Here is an 18,256-nt window from a genome sequence, read left to right on the forward strand (position 1 = left end):
GGTCAGAGTAAGCCAAAGCTGAAGACTGGAGGGGAGGGGGGACAGGTCAAAGAAGTCACAAGTGAGCAGAGAAAGCTGATCTGAAGAAGCGACTTCCCGACAAAGCAGAGCAAGTGACCATTCTGCTCTAGGAGAAATGAGGAGAGGGGGCACCCAGCACAATCCACGCACGGGCGACCTGGTTCAATTTCATTTCTTATCTCTCCTTGGATGTCTGACACCTATGAAGTTGCCTACCATGTCCTTTCAATAAACCCCTCCTTGACTGAAACAGGTATGAGTGAGTTTCTATTCCTTACAGGCCAACACCTTAGCATTATATTAAGTCCTGCCACAGATAGAAAGATGAGAAATGCCTAGCTTTCTCCACCCTCCAGGGCCATACAGTTAAGAGTAGCTAAGCATACAAAGAGCCACACTGTTAGAAGCAGCTAGGCATGCAAATAACCATAACATATGGCAGACTCTAGGAGGCATAAAAAGTACTATGAGGCTTCAAAGAGAGGGACAGATCATATCCAATTCAGAATATCAAAAAGGTTTCATGGAGGAAAGGGAACTAAATAGTAATCATAATAAATGGCAATCTGCGGTATTTTTTAAATGTATTTACTACGAAAAATAAAATGTTGGGATCCTAAGTCAGTCAACAACAACAACAAAAACTAATTTTACAGGTCCAGCAAATCCAAAAGTCTAGTAACAAGCGAGTCACGGGACTTGGCAACTGACTGCTTATAAGAATGAGAGCAAGAGAGAAGTAAAAATGAGGACAGTTTTCAGCCTAGATGATTTTGAGAATGATGATGCTGGAAAAGGAAAGTTCACAACAGGTGGGCCTGGGGAGAGAAGTGAAGAGGGGACGGAAACCTCTTCTGGATATATTGACTTGAGGTAAGTAGCAGTGAGTAGTTCATTAATTCACTGGAGGAATGGGAGAAAGAGGAGCCATCTCAAGTACAAGAAAACAGATTTCTCAAAAATTCCAAGTAAAGAACTGCCCTCTAAAAGAGGAAATAAAAGACTCTTCACAACGTCTAGGTTTCTTCTTTTGCATTTTGAATGTTCCAATTTTGCCTACTGATTTTCCTGGTCAAAGATGAGGGACTTTAACGAATGGAGGTCAAATAATAGTGTGGAAGAAGAATCTGATGGAAAATATGATTCCTTTCCCCCAAAAAATTCATATAACCACAAATTTCGCTAACAATTTTATAAAGTTCATGGATCTTCTGAAGCTGTACACACCCCAGGTCTAAAAAAAAGCATGCTGTGGAAGAAATTGCGGAAGAAAGAGAGAAGGTTAGGAAAAAAAAGAGAAAATATCTACAGAGACCCATCCACACTTTTCCTTTCCAAGAAATGAGAGGATGAAGGAGCTCAGCACCATGAGGGAGGAGAGAAAAGAGCACAGTGCTTCAGGCTTCACCAAACTTCTCTAACAGAGGAAACACTTTCCTCAGAGACAACTGCCCCAAAACTAGAAGACTTTTTTGTAATGGTGCAAATAAGTTTAACAGGCTAAAAATTATCTTTAAAGAAAAATAGTTGCAGCCCTCATTTAAAGGCTGCACGACCTATCAAATCTAGTAAGTACTGAGTACCCTATTCCATGGTCATCATTGTACTTACTATAGAATTAGCATACTCAGGGGAGATTACAATATTATAATTCCTGAAAAGGAACATATTTTCAGACTGCAGAAGTGATGAATACATTGAAGTAAGACACAGAATAAGTGCTTATAAAAAACAAACCTGTTTTTGCAATGTGAATTTCTATTTTCTATGCCCGTTTTTTTTTTTGCCCAGACACAAGACACATCCTCACAAGAAATTTAACAAACTGTCTGTGAATCTTATGCCAAATAAATGGCAAACATTATAAAGAATAGCATCCTATGAGGATATAATGTAATAGTATATTTATCAAAAGACAGTTTTATTTTCAATAGTAAGCATATTCAGCCAGTAATATGCAGATATTTAAATGTGAATAATCATTGTATAATATAGGGTTTAAGTGAATTAGATGATTCCAATTCTCTTCAGGCAATTTAATTTTTTGCCATATCACCACCAGCAAAATCCTAAAGAACAAAGCATTATTCTCATTTTGTATAATAATATTTTCTCAAGATCTGCTACGGGGAACTATTAAGAAACGGAAATCTAGATAGCACAATAGACCATTCAATAAGTGACAAAACTAAGTGATAATATTTAATTCCTTTTACCACACAAGAGTAATAGCTATTAAAATTCCTCGAAGATCTTTGAAAAGGGTATATTAATATTTGAAAAATAATCAAACTCTCTCTCTGAAACACCCTTGAAAAAGTAGCTAAAATGATAAGCTTCACAAACATCATCCTAATAACAGAATCACCATGTACTGAATACTTATTTGCTAAACATTTTACCTACATTATCTCATTTCATATTATGAAATAGGCATCATCATCCCCTCTTCATATATGTGAAAATTAAGATTCATATGGTTAAAGTGCATGCTCTGGGTCTCAGCTAGTAAACGGAGTTGGGAACTGAATTCAGTTTTACGTGACTCCAAAAGCAGTGCTCTTGCGACTGTATCAGTGCTTCCTAACTTTTGTCACATCATGGCACAGACTGAAAAACATAGTATTCGTAAGGGTTACTGAGGTAAGCTGCAGGGCTTGATGAAAATAACATATATTTTCTTTATATTATAAAATTATGACATGAAAAATAAAAAGTATTACAAATGATATTAAATACTAATTGGCATAAATCTTCCAGATGAAATATTTTCAACTGCCAGATTCAGAAAGTTTACAAGGGATTCACACCAAAAATGTTCATATATCATTTCAACTACTGTAAAATTTTCAAGTTAGAAAAGCAATTTAAAATTTCAAAACTACAGAGCCAGCCTTGATGGCCTAGCAGTTAAAAGTTTAGTGAGCCTGCTTTGGTGGCCCAGGTTCGGTTGTCAGGTGCAGAACCACACCACTCATCTGTCAATAGCCATGCTGTAGCAGGAGCTCACATAGAAGAACCAGAAGAACTTACAACTATATACTGGGGAGGGGGTGAGGGGAGAAAAAAAGAGGAAGATTGGCAACAGATGTTAGCTTAGGGCAAATCTTCCCCTGCAAAAAAAAAAAAAAATCAAAACTATAAAAAGTGTACAAACAGCACACTTGCCATCCTATGCACTGCAGTCTGGCTGGGAAGCTTTGCATAATATAATTTTGTCTTTCTATAGCATATTATGATTAAACACTAATTTGTATCTCAAGATCTTCCCAATAACACAATTAAAGGAAATTCAAACCAAAGGTAATCAAAGAATTACAACACTGAAGTCTCCCTTAACTAATTAAGCCCACACTAGGTTCTTAATTTGAATTTCTATAGTACCCAGAATCTGTAACATTCATTTTAATTTAATAATAACAACAGCTAATATTCATTGAGCTAATACTATTTGCTAGACTGTGTTCTACTTTACATTATTATCATATGTAATCCTCACAGCAATCCTATGAAGTACCTCTATTTTCTCCATTTTAAAGATGAGGAAACCGAGGCAGAGAGAAATTGAGTAAATTACTTTCCTAAGGCTACAGCTGATAAATGGGAATTAGAATTTGAAACAGTCTGACTTCAGAGCCCATGTTGTTAATCACTATGCTAAACTACATCCCTGCAAGGAAGAAAACACAGTGAGACTTAAGGAATACCTAGTACATGCCAGGAGAGACAAAGGTAAGTAAATAGATCCCAACTTGGACTAAGCTCAATAGTTTCACATTAGTAAAAATGACTTGCATGTACGTCAAAGGAGATATTCTACAGCAAAAAGAAAATTATCTGCATAGTGTGATGGGTGTATTTTGCTTATAGAAATAGTAAGGAAGATAACTATAAGTTCATATATGCATTATGATATAGTTCAAGCAAGAGCTTCTGTCTCCACAACCTATTTGAAGCTGATTTAACTTGCTCAAGAATATTAAAAAATCTTACTTAAAACAATGAAATTGATAAAAATTAAAAACAAAGTCTTTAGTACTTTGATTTTTACTTATTGCTTTTGAAGTTGCCCAAGTCATCATGTGTTTAATTTTGTTTTTAACTAAATGCACTACTCAAAAAGTCCTCAACACAGATTTTTCTAGACATCTGGACAAGCTCTGCTTGCCTAAATTCTGCCTGCCAAATCCCGCCGTTTGGAAGAAAGCCTCAGAGTTTACAACTGTATTACAAGAGGCTAACGTGCTGAGGGGATCTCTGACGGTAACGTAAACCAAAACACCCAGAAAGGATGAAAATACACCTTTAATTTCATAACCAATCTCAATACAGACAATGCTAACACCTTGAGTACCTATTATGGTTTACATCAAACATCTGAAAGGCCCCAAAGAGCAATGTCCAACATTACGTGGCTCACGCTGATTGACAGTAAATATTTAAGGGGCATCTACTGTGTGCCAGGGAGCATCCTCATCCACAAATGATACCTGTTACATAGAGAGTGGCAGTCTAGAACTACAATTTAAATTCATGCATTCTGAAAGATCGAGTATTCAAACTGGAGCTCAAGCTCCAATACATAACCTTCCCCCTAATCCAAAAAGCTATTATTACCAGGGCTTCTGCATTCTACAAACCACCAAACATGTTATCATGAAGAAACTAGCATGGGCACCCAGCACATCCTGGAGTACAAAACAAGCCTTGGGTTATGCTGGTGCATTCTGTCCTCTGGAACTTTACAACATGAAAATTGGGCAATTCTCCTAAAGCGATTTCTTTTTCTCAAAAATCGATTGTTTTAAAAAGTAAAGTTCTACTGCTTGCAGAAACCATTACTCCTACTTATTCTTCTCAAACAGATCCCCAGAAAATACTAATAGTGAAGAAATGTAGCTTGACTTATTGGTAAGCTGATGCCTGGGTACTAGAAAGCCTCTCGAAGCCAGTCTGGCAAAAATTTTAAAACTAATCATGCTGAGTAAAATGCAACTGACTGTACATAAAAGTTACTTAAAACAAAGGTCAGGCTAAAAAAAAAAAAGGTCAGTTAATTCCTGAAACCAATATTTTTAGTTTGAAGAGACCAAAAAAGATAAAACAGCTCACCAAAAGTCTGTCACAGCTTTTACAGTAAATATGTCCAATTTCATAATTTAACCTAAGATAACTCCATTTCCACTGCACATCATCCCTAGCAACTATTCAGCAATTCCCAATGTGTAATCTATTGTCCACTACGCCTTTTGCCACAAACCTCAAACAAGCCAGTTCTTAAATTTCCTCAACTTATACCATGTCCTCTTTTATAAAAACAAAGGGAGGAATTACAAAACTTTAAGAGAACAAAAATTACAGAAAAAGCTGGAAAGGTATAGACAGCCTCTGCACCCAAGCTCTTTGCCTTTATACCTAAGAACTTGTCATTTATCTCAATCACACACCTTCGTGTTCCTGGATAACCAAGGGTTCCTCCATCTTACCAGCAGTTCAAAATTCCCACTCTCTAATAAATGACAGGGTCCTTATGTGACCACTCTGTCTCAGCCCCTCTCTCTATTTATATTAATCATTCAAGGCTCCCTGTCATAAAGTATCACCACGCTCCAAACTCACAAGCCACTATACGAGCCCAACACAAGCCTATCCCGTCCTCCTTGCTACCAACGCACTCTAACCCCTTGCAAAACCTTCCCTAATATCGGGTCTTCCTTGATGAGCTTTTACCAAATTCCTAACACAGTCTCGATATCCTATTGCCCCACACTTCCAAACTCTCTTCGGTAAATACAATTCCAACGCACAGTCACCCCCTCTCTCCAGCCTAATTCCCACAACCCCAAAACCCCACCTCCTCATCACGCCCTCCCGGGCCTCAGCCACCTACTCAACACCCCGCCCCATGCCCGTCACGCCCTCCAGATCCCTTCGGGGTCCTTTCCGCCGGCCCGGCCGGACCCCTCTCAAGGCTCCCAATCGCCCAGGCCCTCGCGATCACCCCGCCAGCCCCGCCCCCAGCCCCTCACCGAGGAGCAGCAGCTTCACTTCTTTGGCCGCTTTCTCTCCGTCCTCCCGCAAGTTGCGGTCGATCATCTTGCTCCGCTCCACCGCCGCCTTGTCTTCGGCGCTCAGTGTGCAGCCCATAGCGGCGGCGGGAGAGGGGACCGGGCCCGGACTCACTCACAGACCACTGAGACTGCGGCTCGCCTGGCTGAGACAGACCCTGCTGCTGGGCGGCGGCCCTCTCCGTCAGCTTTCGGAGCGCCCGATGGAACCGGATATCCGGTGTTTACGACACTTCCGGCAACGCCCCTCGGCCGTTACTGCTAGAACATCTCTAGGTGGGGTGGAGGAGGCGCGACCGAAAGCGGAAGTACCGAGAGAGGCACGGTGAGGCGGCGCGGTGGTTCCGTGCGTAGCGAGGGGCTGTCGAGCTCGCTGAGCGACGCTCGACCTTAGTTCTCTTTCACCTTTTCGGCTGCCTTATTCGGATAAATGTAGAAAAACGGGGGACTGTTCTCTCCAGTTCATGGCGCCCTCCCGAGGTCACACAGCCTAGTTTGGCTGGGGCGTGAGTGGGGGGAATTCCCAAATAAGAGCCCACAGCCCGCATGGGAATTTCTGCTGGGAATTTCTCACTGACGAGAAAGCCCCTTTGATCTCTGACCTTGGAGACCCGGGGCCCCTGCCCAAGTGTAAGACACTTCCGCTGCCAGGATCATTTCAGCTAGATCTATGGGATGGGAACGAACTCCCAAGCCTGGGCCCCAGCCACGCTTCACATCTGAGATCTGTAAGACCGACCATGCCAAGGACTTCAGCGATCCTTTTCTGCCCACTCTGGCCCAGCGCTTCCTCCTCTCGAAGTGGACCCTGGTCCTCGGTCCGTTGCGTACGAATTTCTCTGGGCTTGAGAGTTGCCCAGCTACTATGTTGGCAAAGGGCCACTTGAAGTCGCTAACAAATACCCTGTTAACTTGAAAGGGAAGCGTGTAGTCCTCCATAAAGTTTCCATGCTGCCTTTCTCCCAAATAAGTCGTTTTTGGTGCTTACAGATTGTCCTGCGTTGGGGGTTTAGGATTCTACCAAGATTAGTCAACCCCAGTCCCACACCCCGAAACAAACCAGTGCATCCTGTGAATCTCCTGCTAAAATTTACTGTTGTGGTACCCCAAAAGGGAAGTTCTAGTAAAATTTGCCTCTCGGGTCTAGCATCACCTGAAAATTAAATCTCCTATGAAAGCCCCAGACTGATAACCTTTTTCGCTTATAATCCTGGGTACTACCGTGAAGGTGGCCCTAAATTACCTTTACTGCCAAATAGCCCCACAAATAACTCTCAGCATACATTCTAGGGAGGGGAACTCTTGTAGCCTCCAAAACCTTTCCCTGATTAAAAATTATTTCCCTAATAGAATGTAAACCTTAGAATGTCAGGTCCCAACAGAAAGGTCTATATGGTGATGATTCGTTAATTAGATTTCTTGAGGGGCACCTTGAATAACCTCATCCACCATCAATTATCAATGCCAGTTCTTCAAAGTTTGAAAAGTCTACTCATTCCCAAACCTGTTAGAATAAAAGGGACTGCTTTCCCACAATCAATACTTATGGGGAAAAAGGGCAAGAGGAGAGGGAAGAAAAACCAATATTTATTGAGTACCTATTTGCCAGGTATGGCTAGGTGCTTCCACGTGTCATCTCTTTTAATCCTCACAACAACCCTGTGAGGTAGGTAGTGTTATCCCCATTTTTACAGATGAGGAAATAGGCTCAGAGAAATTAAGCATCTTTCCCAAGTTCACACAGTGAGTAAGTAGACCTGACTCCAAATTCACCTCTTTGTCTGCCATACCACTCTAAGATGTTACCTGGGGAGACCTGACAACAGAAGGTTTCCATCCAGGATTGAGAGTTACCCCACCATCACTAGGGTGCGGAAAAAGTGACAGGCCGGTTGTCTCAACCTGTTGATTCTTCAGTGGATTAGAGAGGTCAAAATTTGTCCAGGAACAGCTTTCACAGCTAAGGATTACGTATTGAACCTTACCAAGCAATCCTGGTAACTAGAAAATTCCTGAAAGGTGTTAATGACAGAAATTGTTGGGAAAGTTCTCAGCATAACAGAAATTTTTATTTCCTTCATGATCCACTCAGGGAAAAATAAATGACAAATGAACTAGCGCAGGTCAAATTCCGTAATAAACGCCAGTGAGATCACAGTGTCAGGAAATGTCAGCCTGAATTAGAGATATCCTTGCTACTTAAAATTTTCTTTGATGTATGTAAAGAAAGGGTTGAAGGGCAAAGTCAAAGGAAAAGGCAAAATAAATTGACAAAATGGCTGCCAGGCAATGTTTAGAGCCTTCCCTTCTCCCCTCCTGCCCACGCCGGACCACACCTTTCCTACTTCCACTGGACTCACACTGCCACCTGCTGGTAATGCCTAGGGCCTACTAGCTGATCAGTGCTGTTTGGAAGAAGAGTTCTCCCCCCATCCAGGAGTTTATCTTAAAAGGGAGGAGAGAGAGGCAAGCATGTTTTTTGATCACGAAAGACTCTCTTCCGTGTATGTATTATCTAAGGGATTTCCTCAATGTAATAGGCGCTAGACTAGAGGCAGTCTAGTGGTAGGAAGACAGAAACCTGGAAATTTTCCTAGAGGGGAAAAGCTGTTTGCCCAAGTTTCATTTAATAAATTATTTTCTTCAACTAGAGTTTCAGTGACAACCCCTGTACTTCCCACAATCTGCAGGAAGCCTCCATGTAGGTATCTTGCTGCAATGGACTGAACTCTCAGAACCATGAACATATTCTCCAATATATTTCTCAAACACATTCTATAGTGCTTTACCAGATGTAAAAATACAAGGTACCTGATCGAATTGGACTATGAACTCCTTGAAGGCAGTGACGCCACATGCTCTGTGTGAGTCCCAGAGAATATTGGGTATTCAACTATTATGCACTGAATTGAACTGAAGGAGTCATGTTGATATCAGTATAACTTTTTATAATAAAAATTATTTATTGGCTGTTCAAAGGGAATCTGTCCCACTCCCACCAGCCCATCTTCCCCTTTGATGCTCACTGAGCCAGGAATTTGTTCAAATACAGACCACACCACCCTCTGGTCCAGCCGCAACACTTTTATGTTACCTGATTCAATTGAGGGGAGTGGGATGGACAGGTAGTCCCAGATGGGTGTCCTGTCCAGTTTGCAATTATTCCGCTTCCCTTGAAAATACCATCACCAATACAAACCAACACATTTCCTACAGTCTCAGTTGTGAACGGCTGAGCCCAACTCTTTTGCTCTCTCTCCAACCTAGGGCTGCAGATAGGAGAGAGATTTAAGTCTTTGTCACTGAAGCTAATGTTAAGAGCAATGAATGGGAGTAGGGAGGCATTTAATGGACCAGGGAAACCCCATCCATCCCATTCCCAACCTTAGTCTCTTGTACCCGATTGTCCAGGGGACTGGAGGTGGGTCACTGCCATGAGGAGAGAGACCAGGGAGGCCAGTCCTAGGAAAAAACAGATTTATAGTATTATTGGTCAGGGTGATTATCGGGTCTGTCTGTATCCAACCACCTTAGCAATTCAAATGCTAATCCCCATCTTCAGCCATCCAACCCCCAATCTTTCACTTATTCATCCTAACAGACAAGTAGAAAGGGCCATCCTGTCTTAGTCTTGCCTCTGCTGAGATCAAGCTTGCGGGTAGAAAAGAGAGCTGCAGTCAGCTTTCTTGTCTTCTACTCTATGTACCCTGATTGCTATTTCCTCTTCTGGCCAAACTCAGGAAAGGAATATACCCAGCTGATCCTCTCACTTTAAGGAAACCCCAGATCTAAAACTAGAACAAGATCTACTAACTCAAATGGAAACTCATGGATTTTATTTAGTTCTTTTTAAACCTAGCAAGGAGAGCCAGCCCTGATGACCTAGTGGTTAAAGTTTGGCATGCTCTGCTTTGGCAGCCCAGGTTTGGTTCCCAGGCATGGAACTACACCACTTGTTTGTCAGTAGCCATGCTGTGGTTGTGGCTCACATAGAAGAACCAGAAGGACTTACAATTATACACAACTGTGTACTGGGGCTTTGGGGAGGAAAAAGAAAGAAAAAAAAAGGAGGAAGATTGGCAACAGATATTAGCTTAGGGCGAATCTTCCCCAGCAAAAAAACAAAAACAAAAACAAAACCCAAGCAAGGAAATAAGAAGAGATGGGTCATTTTCTTACCGTGCTTGGGTGCAATTATTGCCCTGGACAATTATACTGAAAAATTAAATATCCTAAAGGATCCCCAGAATAACTCCAAACCTAGCCTGCTGCCTTATATCCTCCAACTCCTACCCTTAGAGAGTTTCCCTGCTTCCTGAGGCATGGAAAGTTCACTGGTTGAAAGGCATCATCTCACCTTCGTGACCCATTACTCTCGTCACCATCTCACCAGGTCCCCTCCCCCAGTAGTCAAGGATCATAGCCATGTCCAAGGCTTTCACCACATGTCCATCCTGTTGGCTCTGTTCCTGACCCAGAAAACACTAAGCGAAAGCTGTGTGCAGAGACCCCAGCCCTAGCCCCAGCTAGCTGGGAAAAGGTGGTCCCACAAGGTGTTCCTTGCAGCCATAACCGGCCCCCAGCCCCATCTCTCTCCAAGTGTCCAGCAGCCCATCATGATTCTGGTCGAGGTGAGGGGGCAGGACGGAGGTAGCTGTCCGACATGATGATGTCGCTGGTGAGTTGTTGCTCCAGGAACTCGGAGGTCTCCTCAGCTATCTGGCCTGGAATTCGAAAGTCAACAGCAGGTGGCTCCTGCTTAGGGCTGGGTGTAGGTCGGGAAACCCAGGACTCTGTGGGACAGGCAGTCCCCTGAAGGAACTGCAGGAAGTTCTCCTCAATGGAGCCCTCCCGGCTAGGCAGCCTCAGCTCCTCCTCTGGGGCCTGCTTGAAGAAGCAGACAAACTGCTTGCTGAGCTCCCCCCGGATCTGGCGATTGAGACATCCATAGAAGAAAGGGTTGGAAGTGAAGCAGAAGTAGCCGATCCAGGTCACCACATTCTCCACCTGCCCAGTCGAAATGGGCTGAGTGCTCAGGGCAACGTAGAGGTGGAAAGAAAAGTAGGGCAACCAACAGAGCAGGAACTGCCCCCCCACGGCCAGGAGCACCACTGCCGCCTTCCCGCCCCCAAACGTCCGGTGCGGTGTAGTCTGGGGGGCCCCTGAGCTGGTGACCATGGTGGAGCGGCTGCTGAGAGACTCCGAGCGTTGCCGGGGTGTCTCCATCCACGTGGGCAGTGGTCCATGCTGCATGGCAGCCACACGGGCTACTCGGAACATGCTGCAGTAGACCACGAGGATAAGGACCAGGGGCAGCAAGAAGTAAAGGACAGCAAAGACTACCACAAAGAGCTGGCAGTAGGCACTGTGGCTCCACTGGAGTGAGCAGCCTGGGGGGATGCTGGGAGCTCCTTCCTCCCTGGAGACCCTTCCCAACACTGGCACAGAAGCCATCGCCAAGGCCTTTACCCACACACCCACCAGCACAGAGGCCACCAGCCCCAGCGTCATGCGCACCTCGTAGCGCATGGGGTGGACCACATAATAGTAGCGCTCCACATTGATGGCTGACACTGAGAGAATGGCCAGGCTGACAAAGCATACGCTCAGGAACAAGTAGAGGCGGCAGGCGACCTCCCCAAAGAGGTCATGGTCAAAGAGGGCGGAGCTGGAGAGCATGGCCAGGGGCATGAGGGTCAGTGCGGCCAGCAGATCCACCAAGCAGAGGTGGAAGACGAAGACAAATTTCCGGAGAGCAGGTGTCTTGGCGATAACAGCCATCACAGCAGCATTGCCAGCCACAGCGGTCAAGTCCAGAAGGAGCATGAAGAAGAGGGCCACAGATTCTGAAGCCACGTCCCGCAGCCCCACTTCCGGCACCCCACTGGCAGTAGAGGGACCTGGGGTTTGAAGGACCTTCCCCAGAGTGGAAGAGTTCCCTGATGACTCTGGGATGGGTGAGGACTCCATGGGGCCGAAAAAGGACACCCAGGGTACCTCCTGTCACAGGCCCATCCCCCATCCTAGTCCAGTGACCCTGGGATGGCAAGCCCAGGCCCAGGCTTCCCAATTTTGTCAGCGAGTGGGAGTCGGGGGAGAGGGCGCCTCCTGCTGGAGCCTCTCAGGCAGGCTCTTAGTGGCAGCCTTCGAGGCTGGGCTGCACATACAGAGCGCCAGGCCACTAACTGAGGGCTCAGGAGCTCCTCTCTCCTTTCTGGCAGGAGGTAGCTCTGGGTCCACCTTGGTGACTGCGAAGCAGCAGCAGAGCAGACGTGAAAAACGCAGGGGCCTTGTCCACTCAGCGTTCCACCTTCCGAGTGGTCTCCGGCTCCTTCTTTTCCACTTCCTTTCCTGTCTTCTCCAAACTCTTCTCGCCTTTCAAGGACTGTTATCCAGAGATTCTAAATCCTCTGTCTCCCTTGCCCAGGGTCCTGCTGAGCTCCGGGATAGTGCCCCAGTTTGGAGGTGGTTTATGTAAATTCCCTGATTTCCTGTCTCCTCAGACTGGCAGGAGCTGTTGAGGAGTAGAGGGAGCACGAGGCTTGGTTTCCAGTCCCAGGTCTGGGAGTTAAGTAACTCTATGACTCTTCTGAACTTCTGTTTCCTCACAAAGGCATCTGTAAAATGAAGGGAATAATCCTGACTTCACAACTGTGTTTGAAGGATTGTGTGAGATTTAGTCATAATAATATTAATAATAAGCAGTAACATTTATATGGTGCTTTCCACATGCCAGATACTGTTCTAAGTACTCCATATATATTCACTCATTTTAATCCTCACAAAACTCTACGAGGTAGATATTATTTTTATCCCCATTTTGCAGTTGATAAAACTGAGGCCTAGAGAGTTTGCATAACTTACCAAAGGTCACACAGCTAGTAAGTGGTAAGGTCCAGGGACACTCCCAGGCAGTCTGGCTCCAGGGCCAGTACTCTAGCCCACCATGCCATGCTGCACTTGACGGCGCCCTCCACAGTGGCTGAAACGTAAGAGGCATTCAGGAAATAGTTGCTGAGTTTGAACCATCTCTCAACATGTCTCTCATTGCTCTGGGGTTACTGCTGGCAAGAGATCACCTGAAAAGGGGAAGGGCTGTGCTTTCGTCTCCTCTGACATCCCCACCCCAAGACAAAGAGCTGTTACTTTGGGAGTGTTGAGAAGGAGCAAGGAAAACGAAGCATCCCAGCTGGAAGGAAACTGGGAGGTCAGCTCATCCAGCCTCCACTGCTCCCAAAGCCAGAAGGGCATAAGTCCCATCTCCACCCACTCCTTAGCTTCTCATGGCCACTGTGCCCCTGCAGGTGGGAGAGTAGCTTCTCCTAACCTCCCCCTCCCCAGGTCCCCAGATTTCTGCTCATTGGAGCTGACCATCAGAGGATCCCAGGCCTAGAGCCCTCTTGGTCCCAGACTGTTCCCACAGTCACAGAACAAGGAGAGAGGAGGAGGCATCTGGGTAGGGGCGGGGTGGGTATGCGTGTGGGTAGATGACTGCGATCGTGGAAGTGGGTGAGCATAAAGCAGAGAAGAAAACTAGAAGAAATTGGAGAGGAAAATGTCTGGGGTTTCAGTATCTCTCATTTCTCCTGATCAAATGGCAGATCAGACCTGTTTTATGTGTCTCATTATCCATGCTGAGTTTGCACATAATCAAAATAAGTTGCCCAAGGTAATTTTAAATTTTTTCGTTTCCATATACTCTTCTTGCAGTCCAGATTCCCTCAGTTTAGTGTGCTAAGTTCTGCAAATTAGAGGCAAACTGTGGACCTGCCAAGTCTGGTGGGCTTTCTGTAGACAAGACACAAGTTGCCCGGGTCACAGTTTCCTCATCTGTAAAATGGGTTGGACTGGACGACCTCCAAGGTTCCCATAGATGATAACATTTGATGACTCTGTGAGTTCCTGGACTACGAAGGGCCTGGTGGTTTCTCAATTTAAAAACCCATCATTTCTCTAACTGCAATAAAGAGGACCACGTGGGGCAGTCAGGCCCCATTCCCTCTCCACAGTCACAACCTTACAGTCACCTCTGGTTTTTGTCATGACCACCAACTTTGCACTAATTTAACTTCTAGCATGCCATGCATGCCATGGGTGCTCAATACAATTTTGTGAATTGAATCAAACTCAGATTGATGAGTTGAATCCCTGCCTCTAGTACATACTCCAAGAAAACTCAGTCAGTCAGCTGTGTGCCAGCCAGGGCCCTCTCTTCTGGAAAGGGTATCCTGGGCTCTTGGACTTGAGGCAGCCCTAACTTTGGAAAACTGCCTAGAGACGCGCCTCTCCCCAGGCATAACAGAAAGCTCATTTCACAGTTAAAATGGCCACATAGACTCAGGGTCTGCAGAGAAAGTGAAGAGAGGGCCTGAAAGTGGAGACGTCAGCTTCTCATAAGACAATCTACCAGAAAAAAATGTGGAAAAAGATACTAGGAGAGGCATCCTTGCCCCTTACAATACATGCCATGACTTCCCCATCCCTTCTACCTGGGAGTGTGGTCCGGGAGACGTGGCTCTGAGGCCCTGGAAGCTAAAAGAGCAAAGGCCTACCGTCTCTGCCTGGACATCAAGGGTCTGCCAGCAGGGCCCACCCAGGGTCTCAGACTGAGGGAAGCAGACATGGTTTCCACGTGGAGATGGAGGGGGTGCTGTGAAGCCAAGATGGAGCCCTAGGCAAGAAGGCATTGGACATTTCTCTTTTCCACAACCCCCCTAGCCTTGCCAGCATCTCCACACGGACTCCTAAATTGCAGGATTCCAATTTACCTCCTAACCGACAGCCCAGCATACCTGGGCCCTGGCACTCCCTCACTGATGGACTGGGGTAAAGGAAGGGAGGGCGGTGGTGTAACAGTTTCACAGGGGAAGCCCACGGAGCCTCACTCCCCTCCTAGCTCAAGTCATCATGCCTTCTCGGATGCTCTCGTCCTCGCGCTGCTTCCTTCCAAGACCCCCTCCCTCACCTCCAGGACCTCTCAGTACCTGAAGGCTTTGCCACCATATGAGCTGAGGTCTGGGCCTCTAGAGGGGCATGGAAAAGTTAGGGATATCCTTGTTTCAGGATGCAAGATGTACCTAAGTGCCCAGCCCAAGGCCACAGAGGTGTCGTTGTGATTCAGATGCACCTGTTTCCCAGATACAGAGCTTCCCTCCCAAGGACCGCAGCCTGGCCTTCCCTCAGACAAGAGCATGCCCCTCCTAAGCCAGGAGACATTTCCAGGGGGCTACAACACCTCCCCCCAGCAGAGTTGCCCACACCCAGGACACAGAGTTGCCCATAAGCCTGGATGCCAAAGGACTCATTCCTAGGATGTGAGGGACCCATCTCTATGACATGAAGCAAGATATGTAGGGAACCCTGTCTGCCTGCGGGATGTAGGTACTCCTGCTGGCAGGAGATCAACCCCTCATCACTAGACTTCAGAGATGCCCACACCCCAGTACTGCCTTCGGGATACCTGGGATCCCATTCTCTGACAAACTGCCTACCATAAGGTAGGGTGGGCTGGTCCTTGGGATGCAGGGCTGCCCTTCTGTAGGGTACCTCAGCGCTCACCACCAGGCCCTGACTCTGGCCCCCGTTCCTGGCCTAGTCGGCAACTCCTACCTTTGCTGAGCAGCTCCCGGCTCCCATGTGATAGCTCTTCTCAGCTGATGCTCCTCCAAGGCTGCTGAAGCCTGAACCACTGCAGTGATGGTGAGAGGCAGCCGGCAGAGCAAGATGCTCTGAGAGCTTCTGGGTCCTAATGGCCTCCTGCTTCCCACCTAGCCCCCTGGAGCCACTTCTGAAGCCAGTGGCCGGGCACCAGTGCCCCCAGGCAAGGCGTCCAGGAGTGGGCCCAATGCCTCCCACTTCTCTCAGGTTGCTAGAGTGGCCTCAAAACCTCGTGGCCCGGGTGGTGGTAGGCAGTGGAGACCCTCCTGGCCAGGCTGATGAAGTAAAAAGAGCATTCAGAGTCAGAAAATCCAGATTTAAGGCCTGGCTCTGGCTCTCACTAGCTGTGTGGCCTTGGGCAAGTCTCTTCCCACTTCTGGCCTTGGTTTCTTATCTGCTCAAAGAGAATAGAGGAGAGATGATCCCTGAAGCTCCTGACAGCCCTGCCACCACATGGTTCTGAGGGACTTCAGAACCAAGGTGCTTTTGCAGCACGCCAGTCAGTACAGACCCAGGGCCCCAGGGTTAGGCCTGGTAGGGGCCGAGGCTGCGGAGCATGGTCCAAGGTTTGGCTCCTTTGGAAGCTGCCAAATGTGTATAAAGGACAAGTTTAGGAGTGGCAGTCAGGTTTGAAGGGGATTCAGGTTTAAAGGCCTTGTCTTAACCCTGCACCTGCCCCTCAAAATTGCATTATTGTTTTCTTAGATCTTATGTTTAATTGGCGTGGGGCTCTGAGAACTGATGGAGATGGGAGAATGGAACATCCTCATGAGCCACCCTGTGGTACCACCACAACACTGCGCCCCGAAGCAGAGCTGGAGCCAGGTACTCGGGAAGGCTCCGATTGGTCTGGATCTGTGGGACCAATTGCAGCTGGGGAACGTCACCCACTGCGGGTCCAAGGCCATGTGATGAGCCTTGGAGGTGACATGAGGGGCATGGCTTCCCACTAGCTATCAAGAGAATAGTTCCCCCAGGTACATGCCTGACACCCAAGGATAGGATTCTAACATCGTAGAGCTGTAAGACATCCTACAGGCCAAGGCATCCATGTTTCTGAGGCCCAGAGAGGTGAAGAGATGCCCAAAACCACACCTGGCAGAGCCATGGGCCTAGACAAGGAACTCAAGCATGAGACCCACTGCCCTTAGACCTGCCTGGCCAGAAACTCCTTCTGTCTCTAAAAGGGAAGAAAAGGAATTCTGGAATTGTTTACCAGACCCAACCCAGAAAGCCATAGAACAATGAAGTACCCAGGGAACTCAGAGCGGGCAAGGTGGCTGCCCCAGGCTTCAGGTCAACAAAAAAGAGGCCGCTGACCAGCCCAGACCCAATGGGGTAATCTCCACTCCCCCTGACCACCCTTCCTTGAGCTCTTAGGAGGGTGCGGCCCTTTACATACAGTACCCTCAATCCTCACGCCAGTTCTAGGAGGTAGCCGTTACTCGCCTTATTTTATAGATGAGGAAATGGGTGTCAGAGGTTAAGTGACTTTCCCCAGGTCACATAGCTAGTAAGTGCCAGAGCCAATATTTGAACCCAGGTGTGTTTGAAGCTAAGCATTTATTCCCTCCCCCATGCCCCCATGACCTCTCTGGAGGCCTGACGTGAGACTTAGGGCTGAAGCCCTAAAGCTGATTCCACACAAGTGGCCACTGCCTTCCAGGAAACAGCCTAAAACAAAACTAGATATACCTGAGTACAGGGAAATCAATTAAAATATCAAATAAAAACCTGCGGACAGCAAAGAGATTTTTATCAAACCTTGTGTTGCATGGTGTTGGCAAGATCTTGGCATCAATCAAACCCTCTGGGATCAGGGAAGACATACCCCTGGTCAGCACCCACATCCTTCCTGCAGGGGTCCAGCCCAGACTGACATGGCCCCCTTCCAAGGGTTCAGAAAGAACCAGAGCTGATCCAGGCCCATCAGAACAGGACCAAAGAAAGAGCACTGGATTGGTCAGAAAACCTTGGTTCTAGTTGGGCTCTGTTCTACTGGTTGGTGGTAAGACCTTTGCCTGAGAATCAGCCGTCTGTGCCTTAGTTTTTCTAGCTATAAAATGGGCACAATTCTTCACTCCCCAGATTATCTAATAGGGATAGGGAGCCCGCAATACAAACACAGCCTGTTTCTCAGGCTTGAGGGAGCTAGTAGTTACCCTGGCTGGCCAAACAACTGGTGTGGTGGACAGCAGACAAAGTCTCCAGGTCCTGAGGCCATTCTCAGAGAGCCCTTGGGGAAGGCAGTTCCAAGGAGGCATGGACCCTAGAGCATCCTCTCAGATGCTAGAAGCCATCCTGGCTCAGGAGAGGAGGAGGGGAGATGAAAAACTGCTTATCCTGGCCTGGAGGCCGCTGCTGCTGCTGCTGCTGCTGCTGCTGCTGATGATGATGATGATACTAGTCCTTGAGGGCCCAATCTGGGAGGTACTTCTTATGTTGTATCTCATTAAATGATCTCCACCAGGATTTGGAGTAGCTATCGATATTACATCCCCCCACCCAAC

At 46.8% G+C, this 18,256-nt stretch overlaps 2 protein-coding genes across 3 annotated transcripts in view; both read right to left on the bottom strand.

The window, feature by feature from the left end:
- The window catches only part of GNAI3 (G protein subunit alpha i3), a 37,933-nt gene extending 31,343 nt beyond the window's left edge, over positions 1 to 6,590 (bottom strand). The window contains exon 1 of the mRNA XM_008523442.2: positions 6,051 to 6,590. Within this exon, the coding sequence (XP_008521664.1) occupies positions 6,051 to 6,168 (118 nt within the window). The 5' untranslated portion in view covers positions 6,169 to 6,590. The remainder of the gene's footprint in view (positions 1 to 6,050) is intronic.
- Positions 6,591 to 9,028: 2,438 nt separating this feature from the next.
- GPR61 (G protein-coupled receptor 61) lies at positions 9,029 to 16,038 on the bottom strand. Of its 2 annotated transcripts, XM_070607791.1 has the most exons (4): positions 15,699 to 15,829; positions 12,954 to 13,071; positions 10,447 to 12,706; positions 9,029 to 9,551 (listed from the first exon to the last, which is right to left on the bottom strand). In XM_070607791.1, the coding sequence occupies exon 3, from the start codon at positions 12,057 to 12,059 to the stop codon at positions 10,704 to 10,706; it is 1,356 nt and encodes a 451-aa protein (XP_070463892.1). In that variant the 5' UTR covers positions 12,060 to 12,706; positions 12,954 to 13,071; positions 15,699 to 15,829; the 3' UTR covers positions 9,029 to 9,551; positions 10,447 to 10,703. The 2 variants fall into 2 exon arrangements, with proteins under 2 accessions (XP_070463892.1, XP_008521665.2); XM_008523443.2 differs by lacking the exon at positions 12,954 to 13,071 and having other exon boundaries at positions 15,699 to 16,038.
- Positions 16,039 to 18,256: the final 2,218 nt, after the last annotated feature.

This window comes from Equus przewalskii, unplaced genomic scaffold, assembly GCF_037783145.1.
Source record: "Equus przewalskii isolate Varuska unplaced genomic scaffold, EquPr2 ChrUn-13, whole genome shotgun sequence".
NCBI classification, from domain to species: domain Eukaryota; kingdom Metazoa; phylum Chordata; class Mammalia; order Perissodactyla; family Equidae; genus Equus; species Equus przewalskii.